The following is a 19,924-nucleotide window of genomic DNA, read 5'->3' on the forward strand; positions in this document are numbered from 1 at the left end:
GCCATTTCCCTGACACTGCGAGGGTGTGGGGACATCCTGGGTAGAGACAGGGCCTGTGGCAGCAGCAGGCTCAGGGGCGTCTTGCACTGGTGGGCTAGGGACCTGGCAGAAACCACACCAAGGGCTGGACAAGGGGACGAGCCTCCACTCTGGCCTCTCCGCAGGCCTCAGCAGCCCCTCCCACAGGCAGAAGGGTCCACACTGGGTTCTGCCCGCCTCACGAGTGCCGTGTGCTATTCTGCCCAATCTGGTGTCTGCAGGTGAGGCGAGGGCTGCCGCTGGCCCATTTCTATTTTTAGTAGAGATGGGGTTTCTATTAAATAAAGCCACCACATTATTTAAATATAGCAAGAGGCTGGGCGCGGTGGCTCACACCTATTGGCTCACACCTATAACCTTTGAGAGGATGAGGCAGGCAGATCACCTGAGGTCAACAGTTGGAGACCAGCCTGGCCAATATGGTAAAACCCTGTCTCTACAAATTGAAAAAAATTATCCCTGCGTGGTGGCACGTGCCTGTAGTCCAAGTTACTTGGGAGGCTGAGACATGAGAACCCCTTAAACCCCAGAGGCAGAGGCTGCTGGGGTGAGCTGAGATGGCGCCACTGCACACTAGCCTGGGTGACAGAGAGAGACTCTGTCTCTAAATAATACACGTGGCTGGGCGTAGTGGCTCACGTCTGTAACCCCAGCACTTTGGGAGGCCAAGGTGGGTAGATCACGAGGTCAGGAGTTCGAGACCAGCCTGGCTAACATGGTAAAACTCTGTCTCTACAAAAAAAAAAAAAATGAAAAAATTATACCTGTGTGGTGGCAGGAGCCTGTAGTCCCAGCTACTTGGGAGGCTGAGGTATGAGAATTGCTTGAACCGCGGCGGCAGAGGATGCAGTGAGCTGAGAGGGTGCCACTGCACTCCAGCCTGGGCGACAGAGTGAGACCGTCTCTAAATAAATAAAAAGATAAATGTGGCCAGGTACGGTGCCTTATGCCTGTAATTTGGGAGGCTGAGGTGGGTGGATTACGAGGTCAGGAGTTTGAGACCAGCCTGGTCAAGACAGAGAAACCCCATTTCTGCTAAAAATATAAATTACGTGTGGTGGCCGGCATTTGTAATCCCAGCTACTCAGAACACTGACGCAGGAGAATTGCTTGGACCTGAGAGATGGAGGTTGCAGGGAGCGGAGATCACGCCACTGCACTCTAGCCTGGGTGATGGAGCAAGACTCTGTCTCAAATAAATAAATAAAATATGGAGCAAGACTCCATCTCAAATAAATGAATGGACACGTGTAATCTTAGCACTTTGGGAGACTAAGACGGGTCAATCACCTGAGGTCAGAAGTTTGAAACCAGCTCCAGCAACATGACAAAACCCCATCTCTACTAAAAATACCAAAATTAGCCAGGTATTGTGATGTGCACCCGTAATCCCAGCTACTTGGGAGGCTGAGGCAGGAGAATTACTTGAACTCAGGTGGTGGAGGTTGCAGTGAGCCCAGATTGCGCCACTGAACTTCAGCCTGGGAGACATAGCGAGACTCTGTCTCAAAAGAAATCAAGAAATAAAATACAAAATTAAAAAAAAAGTAGTAAGATGGCAGATTCATGCCGCAGAAGTATGCTGGTCCTATCCATGTAGTGAGGGCTGATTTCATAAACAAAGTCACAAGAACTTTTATACCCACCCCTGAAAGAAAGCCCCGATTGCCTTCCCAAGAAGCAGTACATGGACTGACACATGGGCTGTCCCAAACAGCTCTGGAAAGGTAAACAGAAAACAGAAAATGACATGCTAAGCCCTTGAGGCCAAAATGCCCTTCCCAAGAGCAGCTGCTAGAAGACAGGGAGCAGGATCAGGTTGGGGGTCATTTCTGGGTGAGGGGGAGAAGAGTCAGACCCGGGGCAGGGGTGTTGGAGCCTGGTCGGCCTCACTGGAACAGAAGAGAGCTGCTTCATGATGCTCAGCCGACTGGCAGAGCCTTGCATAACCCAAGTTCTCAGGGTACAGAGAGGCCAGCCAGTGCGGGGACAAAGACAAGCACACACTGAAATGTTTTCTTGGAAGACAGGAGCCAGTTGCATCTCTCAAATGGGACCAGATTGGAAGGGAGACAAGCTGTTTTGGGCAACCAAGGCCACTTCTGGGTGAGCTCACAAACTAGATGGTGCCGCGGGCCCTGGACCTGGCAACTGGGCTGGACATCACACAGCCCTGTATTCCAGGAAACAGCATCTCAGCCCTTGTCTGGCCAGTTCTCCAAAAGAACCATCCACAGGCCATTTTTCCATTCCCCTCTACGCACAGACTGGGCCGGGCCTGACCAGAAACTCCCCCTTAGGGTTTTCAGTCACTGCCAAAACTTGAGCCCAGCAGTGAGGATATGATGTTAAAATGTGGCTCTGGGCCAGGCGGTGGCTCATCCTTGTCAATTCAGCCAGTGCTTTTGGGAGGCTGAGTTGGGAGGATAGTTGAGGTCAGCAGTTCAAGGCCAACCTGAGTAACAGAGAGCTCTACAAAGAAATAAAAACAAAAACTAGCCTGCTCTGGTGACGTGCACCTGTAGTCTCAGCTACTCGGAAGGCTGAGGTTGTTTGAGCCCAGGAGTTCAAAGTTGCATCTTTTATGGTGCCACTGTATTCCAACATGAAAGACAGAGTGAGAACATGTCTTGAAAAAAGGAACAAACAAACTTGGCCTAAAAGAAACATACCTGAAAATGGCCGGGCTGGCCCCAGTGCCTCACGCCTGTAATCCCAACACTTTGGGAGGCTGAGGTGGGTGGATTACCTGAGGTCAGGAATTCGAGACCAGTCTGGCCAACATGGTGAAACCCCATCTCTACTAGAAGTACAAAAATTAGCCGGGTGTGGTGGTGGGTGCCTGTAATCCCAGCTATTTGGGAGGCTGAGGCAGGAGAATCACTTGAACTCAAGAGAGGGAGGTAGCAGTGAGCCAAGATCATGCCATTGCACTCCAGCCTTGGTGGCAAGAGCCAGACTCCATCTCAAAAAACAAAAATAAAGAAATAACAGCAAAAAACCCCAACATACCTGAAAATAATAAAAGCTGTATATGACAAAGCCATAGCTAACCTACTACAGAATGGAGAAAAGTTGAAAGCATTTTCCTCTGTAAACAGGAACAAGATGAAGATGCCCATTCTCATCACTCCTATTCGACATCACACAATCGGGCAAGAGAACACAATAAAAGGCATCCACATTGGAAAAGAGGACATCAAATATCCTTGTCTGATGAAGATGTGATCTTGGATTTAGAAACATACAAAGGCTCCACCAGAAAACTCCTAGACTTGATAAATAAATTAATATGGTCATTTGCAGGATACAGAATCGACGACGACGACAACAAAAATCAGCAGCATTTCTATACACCAATAATGGTCTGGTTGGGAAATAATTAAGAAGGCAATCCCATTTACAATGGCAACAAAATGGAAAAATGTATGCCACAGAAGAAATGTTACCAAGGAGGTGAAAGATTTCTACAAGGAAAACTACAGAACACTGAGAAAATGTTTAAGAGGAGAGAAAGAAATGGACAATCATTTCATGCTCATGGTAGGAATTCAGAGCATCAAAATGACCACACTGCCCAAAGCAGTCTAGAGATTCAATACAACCCCTACCAAAATACCAATGTCACCACTCACAGAATTGGAAAGTCCTAAAATTCATAAAAAAGAACCAAAAAAGATCTCAAAGACCCAAAGTCATCCTCAGCAAAAACAGCAAAACTAGAGGCATTCCATTTCACTGCAAATTGCAACTACAAAATGTTTGACAAGTGCATAGTTACCAAAATAGTATAATCCTAGCATAAAACTAGACACTTAGATCAATGGGACAGATGAGAGAACCCAGAAACACAGCCACATATTCACAGCCAATTGATCTTTGACGGAGCCGACCAAAAAAAAAACACTGGGGAAAGGACCCCTCTTCAATGAATAGTACTAGGAGGATGGAATAGCCACATGCAGAAGAAAGAAACTGGACTCTTACCTCTCGACATACACAAAAATCACCTCGAGATAGGTACAAGACTTGAACGTAAGATACGAAACTACAAGAATATTAGAAGGAAACTTAGAGAAAACTCTTCTGGACCCCACTCTAGGCAAGGAATTTATGACGGGCTCGAAAGCCCAACATGGAGAAGGATGAGCTGGACGATGGCCCATTGGACCTGTGTCCAGCAGAACCCGACAGCACACAAGAGAGCCTTAGAGGCCAGGTTCCTCCTTGCTGTGCCCACGCGGGAAGAGGGGTTGCTAGAGTCAGAAGCCGGCCCAGACTTGCATGTGCAGCCTACCTTGTTTGCAGTGGCACTGGATCCCCGACTTGCAGTTGGGGGTGTCTGCTTAAATAGTCCCCCAAGGATGTGATGGAAAGACAAAAGTGCCACCCAACAGTTGCTCCCTGTGCCAGGTCCCGCAGTCACCATGGATGTGCTCAGCCTGGGGGCCCCCTGGTGTTCAGGCCCCCTCATGCCCCATTGCCATGTGTGGTGCTCAGGGCCTTTCTCTTTGCCCGTTTTCTCCTGAGGGAACAGAGCTGCGGCTGCCTCTTTGCTTCCAAAGCCCGTGGGTGTGGCTGCAGGGGTGGAACTGGCTCCAGAAGTGCCAGGCCTTGGGCTTCTCATGCTGCCCTCCATGCTTGCAGCTGGCAAGGAGGGGCAGGAATCAGCAAGGTGACCTGGGCTGAGTCCTAGGGGTGAGAAGAGGTGGCAGGAAGGGGATCTGAGAAGGAGAACAGGGAGCCTGGTGGTCTGTGCATCTTCCCAGACACAGGAGCTGTAGAGGGAGCCTCTGCAGCAGATGCTAGGGGGCCACTGGGCCCCGGGAGTCTTGGGACTTGTCTCTCTCCTGCTGTGCATCCATGCTCAGTGCTTCAGAAACAGCAGGCAGACCAGAAGTCCCAGTTTCAAGTGAGGACAAAGTGTGGGAAGGCCGTGAGGGTCTGCAGTCCCAGATGGCCTTGGCCTCACCCCGCAGTACACTGTTGTTACACTGGAACGCCACCTCCTTCTCCAGGTCCAAGTCTTCAGCAGTGACCCGGAACCCCAGCTCTAAGGGAGGTGGCAGCATCAGAGGCTGCCCTCGCCTGTGTGGCAGCAGGGGAAACTTGCGTCTACGGGGCCTAGAGGTCTGGGATCTGGGGGAGCCATTCCTAGGGGCGAGTCTCTGCCCTGGTGCTGTATCTGCCACCTTTTCACACTGGGTGTGACCTGAAGGGACAACCTGAGACCTGTCCTCACTATCTTTGAGGAACTGAGGATCAGCTGACAGTGGGATGAGGCTGGCCCCTCCTCCGCTTTAGCCACGGGAAGCCTCCCGTGGAGCTGTAGGAGCTCGAGATGGCATTTCGTTTGGTGCACGAGCTCGTCCAGGAGGTCTGGGATCTCTGCTTATATCTGACTTCTGACCTCTGGGCATGGAAGTCTCTCTGCAGTGGCCCAGACCTGGGCACAAAAGGAGAGGGGCCTCCATTGTCCCGCAGGGGCTGAAATGCAGACTCTGCATCCCTGGTGACCACGGGGACCCTTCCGTGATCATCAGGATTCTCTTGGACTCTGGGGTCCTTGTCCTGCTCAGGCATCCCTGCCCCGCTCTCCTTAAGGGCCTTCAACAAGATCTTCCCTGGATATGAGTCTGGGGACAGCCGGGTGTTGTGGGTCCCAAAGGGGTGACTCCCTGCTCCTGGGCCCCACAAAGATTCCTTGTGCTCAGTGCAGTGGCTGAACTGGAGGACGCCCTGGAATTTGGAGCACACAGCACTGGCTTGCTGTGGTTCCTGTGCAATCAAACTGAAGGCAGAATCACCAGGAAGGAACACAGGGCTTGCAGGATCACAGAAAACCTTCTTGGAGTTGTCTTGACACCACTGATGCCAAGTGTCCAGGTGCTTGTAGGATGGCCTGCCACTCCGTCCAGGGGCAGGAGCAACGGGGAGATCCCACATGCAAAGTCAACCGTGGGATGGGCTGAACAGGCTCCAGGCAACTGAGCCCTACTGGCAGGTCCTCCGCCCCAGGCCGGGACAGGAATAAGGGGCGCAGAGTGCCCAGGTAACCGCTTCTGGGAGCAGTGGGGTATGGTTGGATGCTCGAATTCTCCAGAGCTGAGCTCTGAGCGTCCTCATCAAGCTGCCAACTCGGCCAAAGCCTAAGCAAGCAGTTTCTTCTGTTGCTGGGCAATGCACCTTTTAAATCTGGGAGTGGGTGCATGTGCAAAGAACAGGTGCGAGTGACAGAGCGACCTTAACGGATTAGCGCAGCAAGGTACTTGTGCAAGGCACCTGCTGGCAATGGCAAGAGGCGGGAACCGTGTGTGTGTGTTGGGGGGGGTTGGGGGCGGCACAATAGATACTGGAAGGAGAGACGAGCGCACAATGGTCACAGGAAAAACAGGTGCCCACAATGACTGCAGATTCCCCCGTGGATCACTGAAGGTGTTATACCCAATTCTCCCAGATCTCCAGATCTAATAGGCAGGATATAAGCCAAGAGCTGTCAACCTCAGCACTACTGAGATTTGGGGATGGCTAATTCTTTAGGGGAAGAGAGTTGTACATGGTAGGATGTTTAACACTGTCCCTAACCTATACACACCAGATGTCCAAGTCCGTATTATGCAAAATACGCTTTAGTCCCTGTGCGAGCTCTCCTTCAATTATTCCTTGGAGTCAGGCCTGGCTTGCTGGATTCATTCCTTTGGTGACTCCTTCCACAACAGTCCTCAGAGGCCTCATGGATGGAGGTTGTGCTGAGAGCTAGGGCCTCAGAGATCAATCAATCTTCATTCCTTCCCCCCATGCCCAGCAGCTGCACTCAGGCTCAGGGGCAAGGGGACGAACACGTACAGACCTTTGTGCTTTAGGGGGCACGAGCTCCCACGGAGGACTGCTAGCTACTGTGATGCCCTTTGGCTCCAATTACGCTCTGGTGCAGAACTTTCTTCCTGCTCTGATTTAAGCAAAGTCACTCCCCTCGGGCAGGGCCAGGGACCTATCCATCTTTTCGGACTGTCACACCCCTTCCTGGGGCAGAAACTCGGTGCTATGGCCTGGGAGCTGTGTGGGTTTGGGTTGCTCTGTCCTTCAGCAAATGACTTCCGTGAATGTTTTGTGTACAGTGAGAGCTGTCCTCTAATCAAAAGAGCCAGGTCTCACTTAAGAATGACGATTTCAAAGCTGAGGGAAAAAAAATACAAGATGAACGCAAAATATCTTGTTATACAGAGGAAAAGAAGTGCTCACTAAAAGATGGAGCAAGCTGGAAGGACACAGGAGCCCATCTGAAGGAGTTCCCAATGACCAGAACTGAAAGCTTCCTAGCTAGAAAGTGAGTATTGATAGTATTAAATTAGAAGCCATATAATAAAGTAGTATCAGTAAGTCTATATAGATATAAATAACTGAATGAATAAACAAGTGTAGAAGAAGGGACCAGTCATCCTTACAGAAGATTTCCAATGGATAAATGTAGAAAGAATGAGGAAAATAGAGAATTACATTGAAGCAAAAAATACAGGAATCACTGTTGTAGACAAGAATCTTCCGAGGAGGCTAAAATCTTTATGCAGAATTCTAAGATGCAGGACACTGACATAACCTCAACATACTGTCTCCGGAGTATGCCTTACCTATTGAAGTTAACCCCAGCCGGGCATGGTGGCTCACACCTGTAATCCTAGCACTTTGGGAGGCCAAAGTGGGTGGTTCACCTAAGGTCAGGAGTTTGAGACCAGCCTGGCCAACATGGTGAAACCCCATCTCCTCTAAAAATGCAAAAACAATTAGTTGTACATGGTGGTGCATGCCTGTAATCCCAGCTACTTGGTAGGCTGAGGCAGGAGAATCACTTGAACCCAGGAGGCAGAGGTTGCAGTGAGCCAATACCGTGCCACTGCACTCAAGTCTGGGCGAGAGAGCGAGACTCCATCTCAAAAAAAAAAAGACTAGGACAAAAATACCTACTTTCAAGGAGTTCACAGTCTCGAGGAAGAAACAGGACATGTAAATGAACAAAACCAGTCCCCATCCTTTATAAATCTACTTTAAAAAACAAAAAACAGGGCAAGTATATGTACAGGATACAATGCAAGCAGAAAGATCCCCAATTCTGCCTTACTTTGGGGAACAAAGTAGGAGGTACACCTCAAAGGTGTGAGAGTAAACACAGGTTCAACTGAAGAACTCTAAGGACTTGGCTAGAATACACTATGGCTAGAACACAGAAATGTCAAAGTGAGGACTGGTCGGCAAGGGCCAGAAGACCAGTCAAGCCCTGGACTTCATGTGACACAGGACGGTAATAAAAGCCGTGCAGTCCTACAACCTGATTTGCAGTTCCTAAAGACTAACCTGGGCTGCTGTACTGAAGGTACAGAATGGGAGGGTCGGGGATGAGCAAAGCAGAATGGATATCTCATTCCCTGTAATGTTTCTGCTCTCCCTTAATCTAAGCTTTATATTCAAAATAAAAGTACCACTCTCACTCCACAACTCCCCCAGTATCTGAAAACCACCATGGTGCTTCCCTAAATTGGCCCTTCTTCCAAGTCAGCACCACGCATTCCCCATCCACTCCTCCAGATTTCAGTACCCTGTGTTCACTGGCTTCATAGTTTAACAGGCACCTCGGAAGTGGACACAGACACAAGACAGACCTGGTCTAGAAAGCACAGAGCTCAGCAAGACTATTATTTCCCTCAATCTAGACACTGAGCTGCTCCTACCTTAATCTAAGAAAAAAAAAAATCTGCTTTTCTAGGAGCTTCCAGAGGCTCATAAGAAATTCATCGTTATCTAACACTTTCAAGTCTTTTTCCACACAAACTGTTGCTATTTTTCTCTTATTTCCCCTAACTTTTTTTTTTTTTTTTTTTTTTTTTTTTTTTTTTTTGAGATGGAATCTCACTTTGTCGCCAGGCTGGAGTGCAGTGGCGCAATCTTGGCTCACTGCAACCTCTGCCTCCTGGGTTCAAGCGATTCTCCTGCCTCAGCCTCCAGAGTAGCTGGGACTACAGGCATGTGCCACCATGCCCCACTAATTTTTGTACTTTTAGTAGATATGGGGTTTCACCATGTTGGCCAGGATAGTCTCCATCTCCTGACCTCGTGATCCGACTGCCTCAGGCTCCCAAAGTGCTGAGATTACAGGCATGAGCCACTGTGCCCAGCCTCCCCTAACATTTTATTTTGAAATTTTACAAACATGTAGAAATGTTGAAAAAACTGTACAGTAAGCAACACCCCACTTCTTTCCTTTTCTTCTTTTTTTTCTCGATCATAGCACGCTACAGCCTGAGCTCCGCCTCAGCCTCCCAAGTAGCTAGGATTATAGGAGCATACTACCTTGCCCAGCTTTTCCTCTTCATTGCTGTGTAATCTGTATTCTAAAAAACCTAAACCTTTATCTGTTAAAATTTTTATTTGGTAAATCAACTCAAGATTCCAGCCTTTAGGATACTTTTAAATGCTGACTTTGACTTGAAACTCATGAGTCTTCCTTCTAACAAGTGCTGTCTTCAATCTAAGTCACTTGGCCACTCAGTATTCTCATCTACAATAAAAAGGAAGTTGGATTCTAAGGCATCTCTACGACACCTTCTGACTCTTGTCATGTCAGATAATTCACATAATGATGGCGTTACAGAGGACAAAGCAATGGGAAGGCTATGTGATACACCAAAAGAATCTCTTTCGAGGTCTCCCATACAGTGAGGAGAGAACTGAACTTAAAGGTCAAGAGACCTGGGTTCAAGCTCCAGTTCTGCCATACAAGTTGTGTGACTGTGGGCAAATCACTTAATCACTTTATATATCTGCAATCTGTTTCTTCTCCTATGAAAAAGAACTGATAAAATCTAATTTAGAGATTTCTTGTAAGAAATAACATGTGTAAATCAACAAGAACGTAACTACTTATATCCCAGTTCCAGAAGTTATTTCATCACAGATCAAAAAAAAAAAATGATGCAACAATCCAAGGTCAGGGATAGCAACTTACTTCAGTGATTCAGAAACCCCACCCTTAGAAAAAATCCTCTCTCAAAAGCTTATAATTGGCCGGGAGTGGTGGCTCATGCCTATAATCCCAGCACTTTGGGAGGCCAAGGAGAGCGGAGGTCAGGAGTTCGAGACCAGCCTGACCAGCACGGTGAAAACCCGTCTCTGCTAAAAATGAAAAATTAGCCGGGTGTGGTGGCCGACACCTGTAATCCCAGCTACTGAGGAAGCTGAGGCAGGAGAATCACTTGAACCCAGGAGGCAGAAGTTGCAGTGAGCCGAGATCACGTCATTGCACTCCAGCCTGGGCGACAGAGAAAGGCTATGTCTCAAAAAAAAAAAAAAAAAAAAAAAAAAGCTTAAAATTTTAGATTTGAGTTTGTTTTGACAATGGCACAAAGGAAGTGTTTCTATAAGTAAGTTAAAATAGATTAGAATTCAAATTCAATTTAGTGAAAACGAAGTCTTTTTCAACAAGCATTTCACTGGTTAGGTTAAAAAGAAATTGATAAAAAATGCTAAGAAGTTCTTTTTCCATGTGTCTAGTGAGCATAAAGCAGTGGTACTTAATGAGGGGTAGGGGGTAATTTTGTACCCTAGGGGATATTTGGCACTGTCTGTGGACATTTTTGGTTGTCACAACTGGGTGGGAGGCAAGGTGCTATAGACAGTGAGTGTGTAAAAGGCCAGGAATCCTGCTAAACTTCCTACAAAACATTGGACAGCCCCCCACAACAAAGAATTATACAGCCTAAAATATCAATACAGCCAAGGTTGGGAAACCTTGGTATAAGAGGACTGGTTAAACTTGGAAGGAAGGGTTTGTCCTTCTGTAAACCATCCCATAAATAAGGTCTCATGTGTACAGACAATCTGCTAAGAAAGCCGCAGTTCTGGCAGCTGGCAGAGCTGAAACAGAAGGGAAAATCTATGCACAGGGCCCTCAGATTTCCACCCATATTCCCCAGGAAAGGATACAGTTCCAGGAAGGGCTCTCTCTGATCTCCCAGAATGAAATCTGAGAATGAACCACAGGGCCTCACTGCTTACCTGTACCTCCTTTTTGTAGTCCCCAGCTGGCCTGGCACAGACTGACAACCCCAAATGGATGGTCAAAATCCACTGTTCTCCAGTCCCTCTGAAACCTCACTGGCAAGAAGGAAAGAAACTAAACCCCGAGGGCCCGTTATATTCCAGCGCGGTCCTGGGGATTCCACACTCATTCAGTTCCTTTTCATCATAGGAAGTGGGTATTATAATATCAGGTCCACTGTAAAAAGTGATCCCAAAGCTTCCATAGCCGGCAAATGCTAGAGCAGGGGTCTCAATAGGGGCACCTCCAAAAGCCACACCCATCCCACCACAGCTCCCAGGGGTTTCTTTCTAATCTCGAGGGTGGCCTATACCCTGGGACTATAGAGGGCCTTGGTGTGTGAAATTTTCAGAGACATTTTTAAACAGTCAAGACGCCTCTTGGCAACTGGAGGAAGTTCCTGACCTCGCGACATTCCCTCCTCCCCATTCCCTCTCCCCCACCAATCCTATGCCAGCCTGTCTGTGTCAGGAAAGAAATCCAGCTGGACAACTCTGGCAGCCTCCTGTCGCCCTCCCCTGCCAACAATCCTGTGCCACAGCTGTTTGTCCACACTGTAAAGCACACATCCCACCAGGCCAGTCTCCCGTAAAAAATGCCTCCCTGTCCCAGGCCAAATATCCCAGTGCCGATACGTGCTTTTTAAATCCAGGCTCCAACCCATCCCTCCATCTCATTTCCATTTTACGTGCACACATAGCCACACACTTTGACATACCCACACTTTGGCTCCTACTGTTCCTATCCTACCCCTGAAAACCCCTTACCATTTTCTTTTCCTTTTTTTTTTTTTTTTTTTTGAGACGCAGTCTCGCTGTCGCCCGGGCTGGAGTGCAGTGGCCGGATCTCAGCTCACTGCAAGCTCTGCCTCCCGTGTTTACGCCATTCTTCTGCCTCAGCCTCCCGAGTAGCTGGGACTACAGGCGTCCACCACCTCGCCCAGCTAGATTTTTTTGTATTTTTTTAGTAGAGACAGGGTTTCACCATGTTAGCCAGGATGGTCTCGATCTCCTGACCTCATGATCCGCCCGTCTCGGCCTCCCAAAGTGCTGGGATTACAGGCTTGAGCCACCGCGCCCAGCCTCCTTACCATTTTCTTCCCTGACAAATAACTGCTTGTGCATCACTTCAGGACTCAGCTCCACTGCCGTGTCCTTAGTAATACCTTCCCTTGTCTCTAGTCGGTTGGCCCCCCATCCCTCTTACCTTCCTGGCCACAGTACTCACCTCAGTGTCTTTTATCCAGACAACATTTAGGGTATACTTCGACCAAAAAAGTCATCACTATTTATCTGAAATTCACATTTACTTATTTTTAATTTTCATTTTTTTGGAGATGGAGTCTTGCTCTGTAGCCCAGGCTGGAGTGCGGTGGCGTGATCTCAGCTCACTGCAACCTCCACCTGCAGGGTTCAAGTGATTCTTCTGCCTCAGCCTGTTACTTGAAAAACAGACAAAAATCAAAGGTTTGATGTGAATAGCATGAATTACTGCTGAAAAGCACTGGTGACTATGTGTCTCTCCCTTTCTCTTCTCATCCACTCCCTCTACTCTGGCCTGGAATGGAAGGGGTGACAACACTACAGATTCTACAGCTATCAGAGGATAATAAGGGACGGTTAGGAACCACTTTATGCCAGTAAATTCAAGAACTTAGATAAAATAAATGAATTTCTTGAAAGACAAACTATTGAAGCTCACTCAAAAAGTGGTAACTTGAATAGCTCTATATTTATTGTAGAAATTGGATTTGTAGTTAAAAACTTTAATACAAAGAAAACTCCCGGCGCAGATGGATTCACTCAGGAATTCCACTGAAGAATAAAACAAAACAGGCTGGGCGCGGTGGCTTAGGCCTGTAATCCCAGCACTTTGGGAGGCCGAGGCGGGTGGATCACGAGGTTAGGAGAATGAGACCATCCTGGCTAACATGGTGAAACCCCGTCTCTAGTAAAAATACAAAAATTAGCTGGGTGTGGTGGTGGACGCCTGTAGTCCCAGCTACTGGGGCGGCTGAGGCAGGAGAATGGCATGAACCCGGGAGGCTGAGGTTATAGTGAGCCAAGATGGCGCCCCTGCACTCCAGCCTGGGCGACAGAGCAAGACTCCGTCTCAAAAAAAAAAAGAAGAAAAAGAATAACACAAATTATTTACAAACTCTTCCAGAAAACAAAGAATTATTTCCCGACTCGTTTTATGAAGCCAGCATTACTTTGATGCCAAAATCTGACAAAGACATTACGAAAAAAGAAAACTAAGGACCCATATCTCTTATGAAAATAAATGTAAAAATTACAAACAAAATTTTAGCAAACTGAGTCTAATGATGTAGAAAAAAAGGATAATACGTCATAACCAAGTAGGGTTTATACCACAAATGCAAGGTTGGTTTAACATTCAAAAATCAGCCGAGCACAGTGAATCACGCCTGTAATCCCAGCACTTTGGGAGGCTGAATGCATGCATTACTTAAGGTCAGGAGTTCGAGACTAGCTTAGTCAACATGGCAAAACTCTGCCTCTACTAAAAATACAAAATTTAGCCAGGCATGGTGGTGTACACATCTGTAATTCTGGCTACCTGGGAGACTGAGGCAGGAGAATTGCAGGAACCCAGGAGGCAGAGGGTGCAGTGAGCTGGGATTGTGCCACTGCACTCCAGCCTGTGTGACAGAGTGCGACTCCATCTCAAAAACAAACAAACAAAAATTCCAAAGTCAATGTAACTCACCAACATTGTAAACTGAAATGGAAAAGCCATATGATCATCTCAACACACACAGAAAAATCACTAAACAAAACCGAACATTCATTCTTGATTAAAAAAATGCAAAACTCCACGTAAAGAGAGGAGAATCTACTAAACTTGATAAATGGCATACATGAAATATCTGTAGCTATTATACTTAATGACATAAGACTGAATATTTTCCCCATAGGATCAAAAATGAGACAAGGAAATCCACTCTTATCACGATTGAAACTGCCTTTGCAAAATTATGACTGAGACAGTGAGAGATGCTAACTTAACCCCATCTTGCTTTCTAACCTCCAAGTTGTCCTTCCTTATTCCTGGGTGTAGACTGAACTAACTTCGGGAGAAACTTAGTTTATAGTTTATAGTTTAAAAGAAAGACGGTAACAGCCCTTTCCCAAAGCAGACCTCCTTCTTGCCTGGGCACTAGATTGCCTTCATAGGACTAACATTAGCCACAAGATTAGAAATTATGGTTTCGGAGTCATGCAGCTGAAGTCTAAAGATTCTTACCCTCCCTAAACTGCTCCTAAGATCAGTGTTGGAGATATTTTGCAGACCCTGCACTGGATGGATCAGCTGGCACCATCCAGATGGATTAACTGGCTCATCTGATCTTGTGGCCCCCACCCAGGAACTGACTCAGCTCAATAAGACAGTTTCAACTCCCTTTGATTTCATCCCTAACCAATCAGCACTCCTGGCCCACTGGCTTCCCCGGACCCACCAAGCTGTCCTTACAAACTCTGCTCCTCAAATGCTCAAGGAGACTGATTTGAGTAATCATAAAAAATTCTGGGCCAGGCGCGGTGGCTCGCCCCTGTAATCTCAGCACTTTGGGAGGCCGAGGAGGGTGGATCATGAGGTCAGGAGATCGAGACCATCCTGGCTAACACAGTGAAATTCTGTCTCTAGTAAAAACACAAAAAATTAGGCAGGCGTGATGGAGGCCACCTGTAGTCCCAGCTACTCTAGAAGCTTAGGCAGGAGAAAGCCTAGGGAGACTCCGTCTCAAAAACAAACAAACAAACAAAAAACAGTCTCGCTCTTTTGCCCAGGCTGGAGTGCAATGGCCTGATCTCGGTCCACCACAACCCCTGCCTCCCGGGTTCGAATGAATCTCCTGCCTCAACTGCCCAAGTAGCTGTGACTACAGGTGCGTGCCACCATGCCTGGCTAATTTTTGTATTTTTAGTAGAGATGAGATTTCACCATATTGGCCAGGCCGGTCTCCAACTCCCGATCTCGTGATCCGCCTGTCCCGACCTCCCAAAGTGCTGGGATGCATAAGCCACCATGCCTGGCCTCTTTTTTTTTTTCTTCTTCTTTGTAGACAGAGTTTCACTCTTGCTGCCCAGACTGAAGTGCAATAGTGCGATCTCAGCTCACTGCAATCTCCACCTCAGCAGGACAGCAGGAATCTTCAGTGATCCACTGGCGGATCTGCAGCCATTGCGCACCCCTCCTCTTACCATGTCTTTTGTGCCCGCGCCTCTACTTCCAGTACCTACTGCAGGAGCGTCCCCCAGCCTCCCGCTATTGCCAGCAAGTACTGAGATCCGCCATTGTACTCCAGCCTGGGCGACAAGATCGAAATTCCGTCTGAAAAAAAAAAAAAAGAAAGAAAGAAAAAAAGGATGAAAATTTTGGAAAAATACGGAAGAAACCGAATGGATTTCTAGTTCAACTAAATCGTGATTATTCAGTATCTATTTTTTGCAAGAAACCATGTATTTCCTATCCACAGTCAGGGCCACAGTACCAGCTCTCAAGTGTGGGTGTTTCCTAAGCAAATTGAAGAACACAGGCATAAAAGTGCATTAAGTTAATAACCATTTACCTCTTTTTTGTTGTTGTTTTTATAAGAGGGAGCCTGCCTCGCTCTGTTGTCCAGGCTGCAGTGCAGTGGCGCAATCTCGGCACACAACCACCTCTGCCTTGCGGGTTCAAGTGATTCTCCTGCCCCAGCCGCCCGAGTAGTTTGGACTACAGGTGCGTGCCACCATGCCTGACTAAATTTGTATTTTTAGTAGAGACTCGGTTTCAGTATGTTGGGCGGGTTGGTCTCCAACACGTGATCTCCTGATCTGTCCGCCCGACCTCCCAAAGTGCTAGGATTACAGGCATAACCCACCACGCCCGGTCTTTTTTTTTTTCTTTTTTTTTATTTTGAGACGGAGTTTTGCTCTTGTTGCCCAGGCTGGAGTGCAATGGTGTGATCTCAGCTCACTACAATCTCCACTTCATCGGGAGAGCTGGAACCTTCAGTGATCCACTAGCGGATCTGCAGCCACTGTGGGCAAGCGCTTGTTATTCCTGCAATCTTTGTGCGGGAGTCTCTCCTTCCACTACCTATTGCGTACCCACCCCCACGTCCGCCTCGCGCCATTGCCAGCAGGTATCTGGCACAGGTACCTTCCTGCGCTAATCCGTTAAGGTCGCTCTGTCACTGGCAGCATTCTGTGCAGGCCACCCACTCCCTCAGGTTTAAAAGATGCGTTGCCTGGCAACCAGCAGGTGCCTTTCCCGCTATTATCTTGCCAGGCTAATCTGTTAAGGTTCTTCTATGACTCAAGCAGTTCTGTGCACGCGCACCCACTCCCTCAGGTTTCAAAGGCGCGTTGCCCGGCAACAGAAGAAACTGCTCGCTTAGCCTTTGGCCCAGTTGGCAGCTCGACGAGGATCTCAGAGCCCAGCTCTTGAGAGTTCGAGCGCTGGACGGTTCCCCACTGCTCCCAGGAGCGGTTACCTGGGCACTCTGTGCCCCTTATTCCTGTCCCAGCCTGGGGCTGAGGACCTGCTGGTAGGGCTCAGTTGCTTGGAGCCCGTTCAGCCCATCCCACAGTTCACTTTGTTTGTGGGATCTCCCCGTTGCTCCTGTCCCTGGATGGAGTGGCAGGCCATCCTACAAGCATCCGGACACTTGGCATCAGTGGTGTCAAGACAACTCCAAGAAGGTTTTCCGTGATCCTGCAAGCCCTGTGTTCCTTCCTGGTGATCCTGCCTTCAATTTGATCGTACAGGTACCACAGCAAGCCAGTGCTGTGTGCTCCAAATTCCAGGGCGTCCTGCAGCTCAGCCACTGCACTGAGCACAAGGAATCTCTGTGGGGCCCACGAGTAGGGAGTCACCCCTTTGGGGCCCGCAACACCTGGCTGTCCCCAGACTCGTGTCCAGGGAAGATCTTGTTGAGGGGACCTCAAGGAGAGTGGGTCAGGGATGCCTAAGCAGGACAAGGACCCCAGAGACCAAGAGAATCCTGATGATCAGAGAAGGGTCCCCATGGTCACCGGAGATGCACGGTCTGCATTTCAGCCCCTGCGGGACAATGGAGGCCCCTCTCCTTTTGTGCCCAGGCCTGGGCCACTGCAGAGAGACCTCCATGCCCAGAGGTCAGAAATCAGATATAAGCAGATATCGCAGACCTCCTGGACGAGCTCGTGCACCAAACGAAATGCCATCTCGAGCTCCTACAGCTCCACGGGAGGCTTCCCGTGGCTAAAGCGGAGGAGGACGGAGGGGCCAGCCTCATCCCACTGCCAGCTGACCCTCATTTCCTCAAAGACAGTGAGTGAGGACGGGCCGCGGGCTGCCTCTTCGGGTCACACCCAGTGTGAAAAGGCAGCAGATACAACACCAGCAGATACAACACTCGCCCCGAGGATTGGCTCCCCCAGATCCCAGGCCTCTAGGCCCCGTAGACGCAAGTTTCCCCTGCTGCCACACAGGCAAGGGCAGCCTCTGATGCTGCCACCTCCCTTAGAGCTGGGGTTCCGGGTCACTGCTGAAGACTTGGACCTGGAGAAGGAGGTGGCATTCCAGTGTATCAACAGTGTACTGCGGGGTGAGGCCAAGGCCATCTGGGACTGTAGACCCTCACAGCCTTCCCACACTTTGTCCTCACTTGCAACAGGGACTTGTGGTCTGTCTGCTGTTTCTGAAACACCCAGGATGGATGCACAGCAGGAGAAAGACAAGTCCCAAGACTCCTGGGGCCCAGTGGACCACCTAGCATCTGCTGCAGAGGCTCCCTCTACAGCTCCTGTGTCTGGGAAGATGCACAGACCACCAGACCCTCTGTTCTCCTTCTCAGATCCCCTTCCTGCCCCCTCTTCCCACCCCCAGGACTCAGCCCAGGTCTCCTCACTGATTCCTGCCCCTTTCCCAGCTGCAAGCATGGATGGCGGCATGAGAAGAGCAAGGCCTGGCACTTCTCCTCCTGCAGCTGCTGCAGCGGCCCCTCCCCCCTCCACATTGACCCCCACGTTGGGGTCCCTACTGAGTGAGTGGATGGAGGCCCTTCACATTTCCGGGCCTCAACCACAGCTGCAGTAGGTGCCCAGAGGTCAGAAGTCAGATATAAGCAGAGATCGCAGACCTCCTGCATGAGCTCGTGTCCCAAACGAAATGCCATCTCGAGCTCCTACAGCTCCATGGGAGGCTTCCCATGGCTAAAGAGGAGAACAACGGAGGGGCCAGCCTCATCCCACTGTCAGCTGACCCTCAGTTCCTCAAAGACAGTGAGTGAGGACGGGCCTTAGGCTGTCCCTTCGGGTCACACCCAGTGTGAAAAGGCAGCAGATACAACACCAGGGCAGACACTCGCCCCGAGGATTGGCTCCCCCAGATCCCAGGCCTCTAGGCCCCGTAGACGCAAGTTTCCCCTGCTGCCACACAGGCGAGGGCAGCCTCTGATGCTGCCACCTCCCTTAGAGCTGGGGTTCCGGGTCACTGCTGAAGACCTGGACCTGGAGAAGGAGGCGGCATTCCAGTGTGTCAACAGTGTACTGCGGGGTGAGGCCAAGGCCATCTGGGACTGCAGACCCTCCCGGCCTTCCCACACTTTGTCCTCACTTGCAACAGGGACTTGTGGTCTGTCTGCTGTTTTCTAAAGCACCCAGGATGGATGCACAGCAGGAGAGACGCGGCCCCATTTACAGGGGTGAAGATGTGGAATCTGCCTAAGTGAATCAGCCTAAGATGAATGCACACAGAACTGGCAGTGCACATGTACAATGACGTACTATTCAGCCTTAAAAAGAACAAAACTTGGCTGGGCATGGTGGCTCATGCCTGCAATCCCAGCACTTTGGGAGGCCGAGGCAGTCAGAACACCTGAGGTTGACAGTTCGAGACCAGCCTGACTACCATGGTGAAACCGCATCTCAACTAAAAAAAATAAAAATAAAAAAATTAGCTGAGGGTGGTGGCACGTGTCTGTAATCCCAGCTACTCAGGAGACTGAAGCAGGAGAATTGCTTGAACCCAGGAGGCAGAGGTTGTGGTGAGCTGAGATCATGCCATTGCACTCCAGCCTGGGCAACAAGAGCGAAACTCTATTAAAAAAAAACAACAAAAAAACCCTCTGTCATTGGGAATGACATGTATAAATCTAGAGGACATACTGCTAAGTGAAATACAAATACCACAGAGAGACAAATACCACATAATCTCACATGCATGTGGAATCTTTTAAAAGCTGAATTTGGGCCAGGTGCCCTGGCTCATGATGGCAATCCCAGCACTTTGAGAAGCTGAGGCAGGTACATCACTTGAGGTCAGGAATTTGAGACCAGCCTGGCCAACATGGCGAAACCCTGTCTCTACTTAAAATACAAATATTAGCTGGGCATGGTGGCGGGCGCCTGTAATCCCAGCTACTTTAGAGGATGAGGCAGGAGAATTGTTTGAACCCAGGAGACGGAGGTTGCAGTGAGCTGAGATCGCACCACTGCACTCCAGCCTGGGCAACAGACACAACATACCAAAAAATAAAAAATTAAAAAAAAAAAAAAGAAAAAGGAAGAATGACTGTTACCAGAGCTGGCGAGGTGGCAGAACAAGGGAATGGAGACTTCCTCTTCAAAAGATACAAAGTTTCAGCCAAGCAGGAGAAAAAAGTTTTGAGGTCTACTGCACAGCAAAAGACTATAGTGAATAATGATGAATATTTCAAAATAAGAGGAAATTTCAAGTGTATCACCATAAAACAATGCCAAGTAAGTGAGGTAACAGGTATGTTCATTAGTTTCAATCACTCCA

General features: G+C 48.8%; 4 protein-coding genes, 1 pseudogene and 2 gene segments (V, D, J or C); 1 reads left to right on the forward strand and 6 right to left on the reverse strand.

Annotated features, from left to right (window-relative positions):
• LOC104671035 overlaps nucleotides 1–19,924 on the reverse strand; it is a 724,295-nt gene that overhangs the window by 76,015 nt on the left and 628,356 nt on the right.
• The window catches only part of LOC104672491 (immunoglobulin lambda-1 light chain-like), a 605,026-nt gene that overhangs the window by 59,569 nt on the left and 525,533 nt on the right, over nucleotides 1–19,924 (reverse strand). The window lies entirely within an intron of this gene.
• LOC104674970 (immunoglobulin lambda-1 light chain-like) overlaps nucleotides 1–19,924 on the reverse strand; it is a 651,096-nt gene that overhangs the window by 54,207 nt on the left and 576,965 nt on the right. The window lies entirely within an intron of this gene.
• Nucleotides 1–19,924, reverse strand: part of LOC104674967 — a 611,567-nt gene that overhangs the window by 48,604 nt on the left and 543,039 nt on the right.
• Nucleotides 1–19,924, forward strand: part of LOC115892667 (breakpoint cluster region protein-like) — a 56,587-nt gene that overhangs the window by 30,991 nt on the left and 5,672 nt on the right. Inside the window, exon 5 of one of the 2 annotated variants that reach the window (XM_030914101.1) lies at nucleotides 3,141–3,166. The exons of the other annotated variant lie outside the window; for it this stretch is intronic. Within the exon in view, the coding sequence (XP_030769961.1) occupies nucleotides 3,141–3,151 (11 nt within the window). The 3' untranslated portion in view covers nucleotides 3,152–3,166. Of the gene's footprint in view, nucleotides 1–3,140; nucleotides 3,167–19,924 lie in introns of those variants that run through there. 2 annotated transcript variants of the gene reach the window in all.
• On the reverse strand, nucleotides 4,127–6,119 carry LOC104674966 (annotated as a pseudogene). Its single transcript, XR_749705.2, has one exon. The product of XR_749705.2 is annotated as a putative POM121-like protein 1 (transcript).
• On the reverse strand, nucleotides 17,266–18,431 carry LOC115892666. Its single transcript, XM_030914098.1, has one exon. The coding sequence runs from the start codon at nucleotides 18,070–18,072 to the stop codon at nucleotides 17,485–17,487; it is 588 nt and encodes a 195-aa protein (XP_030769958.1). The 5' UTR covers nucleotides 18,073–18,431; the 3' UTR covers nucleotides 17,266–17,484.

This window comes from Rhinopithecus roxellana, chromosome 13 (genome assembly GCF_007565055.1).
Source record: "Rhinopithecus roxellana isolate Shanxi Qingling chromosome 13, ASM756505v1, whole genome shotgun sequence".
Lineage (NCBI taxonomy): Eukaryota > Metazoa > Chordata > Mammalia > Primates > Cercopithecidae > Rhinopithecus > Rhinopithecus roxellana.

Coding starts and splice junctions, on each gene's coding strand:
- LOC115892666 (XM_030914098.1), bottom strand. CDS start 18,072: ATGCCGCCATCCATGCTTGCAGCTGGGAAAGGGGCAGGAATCAGTGAG.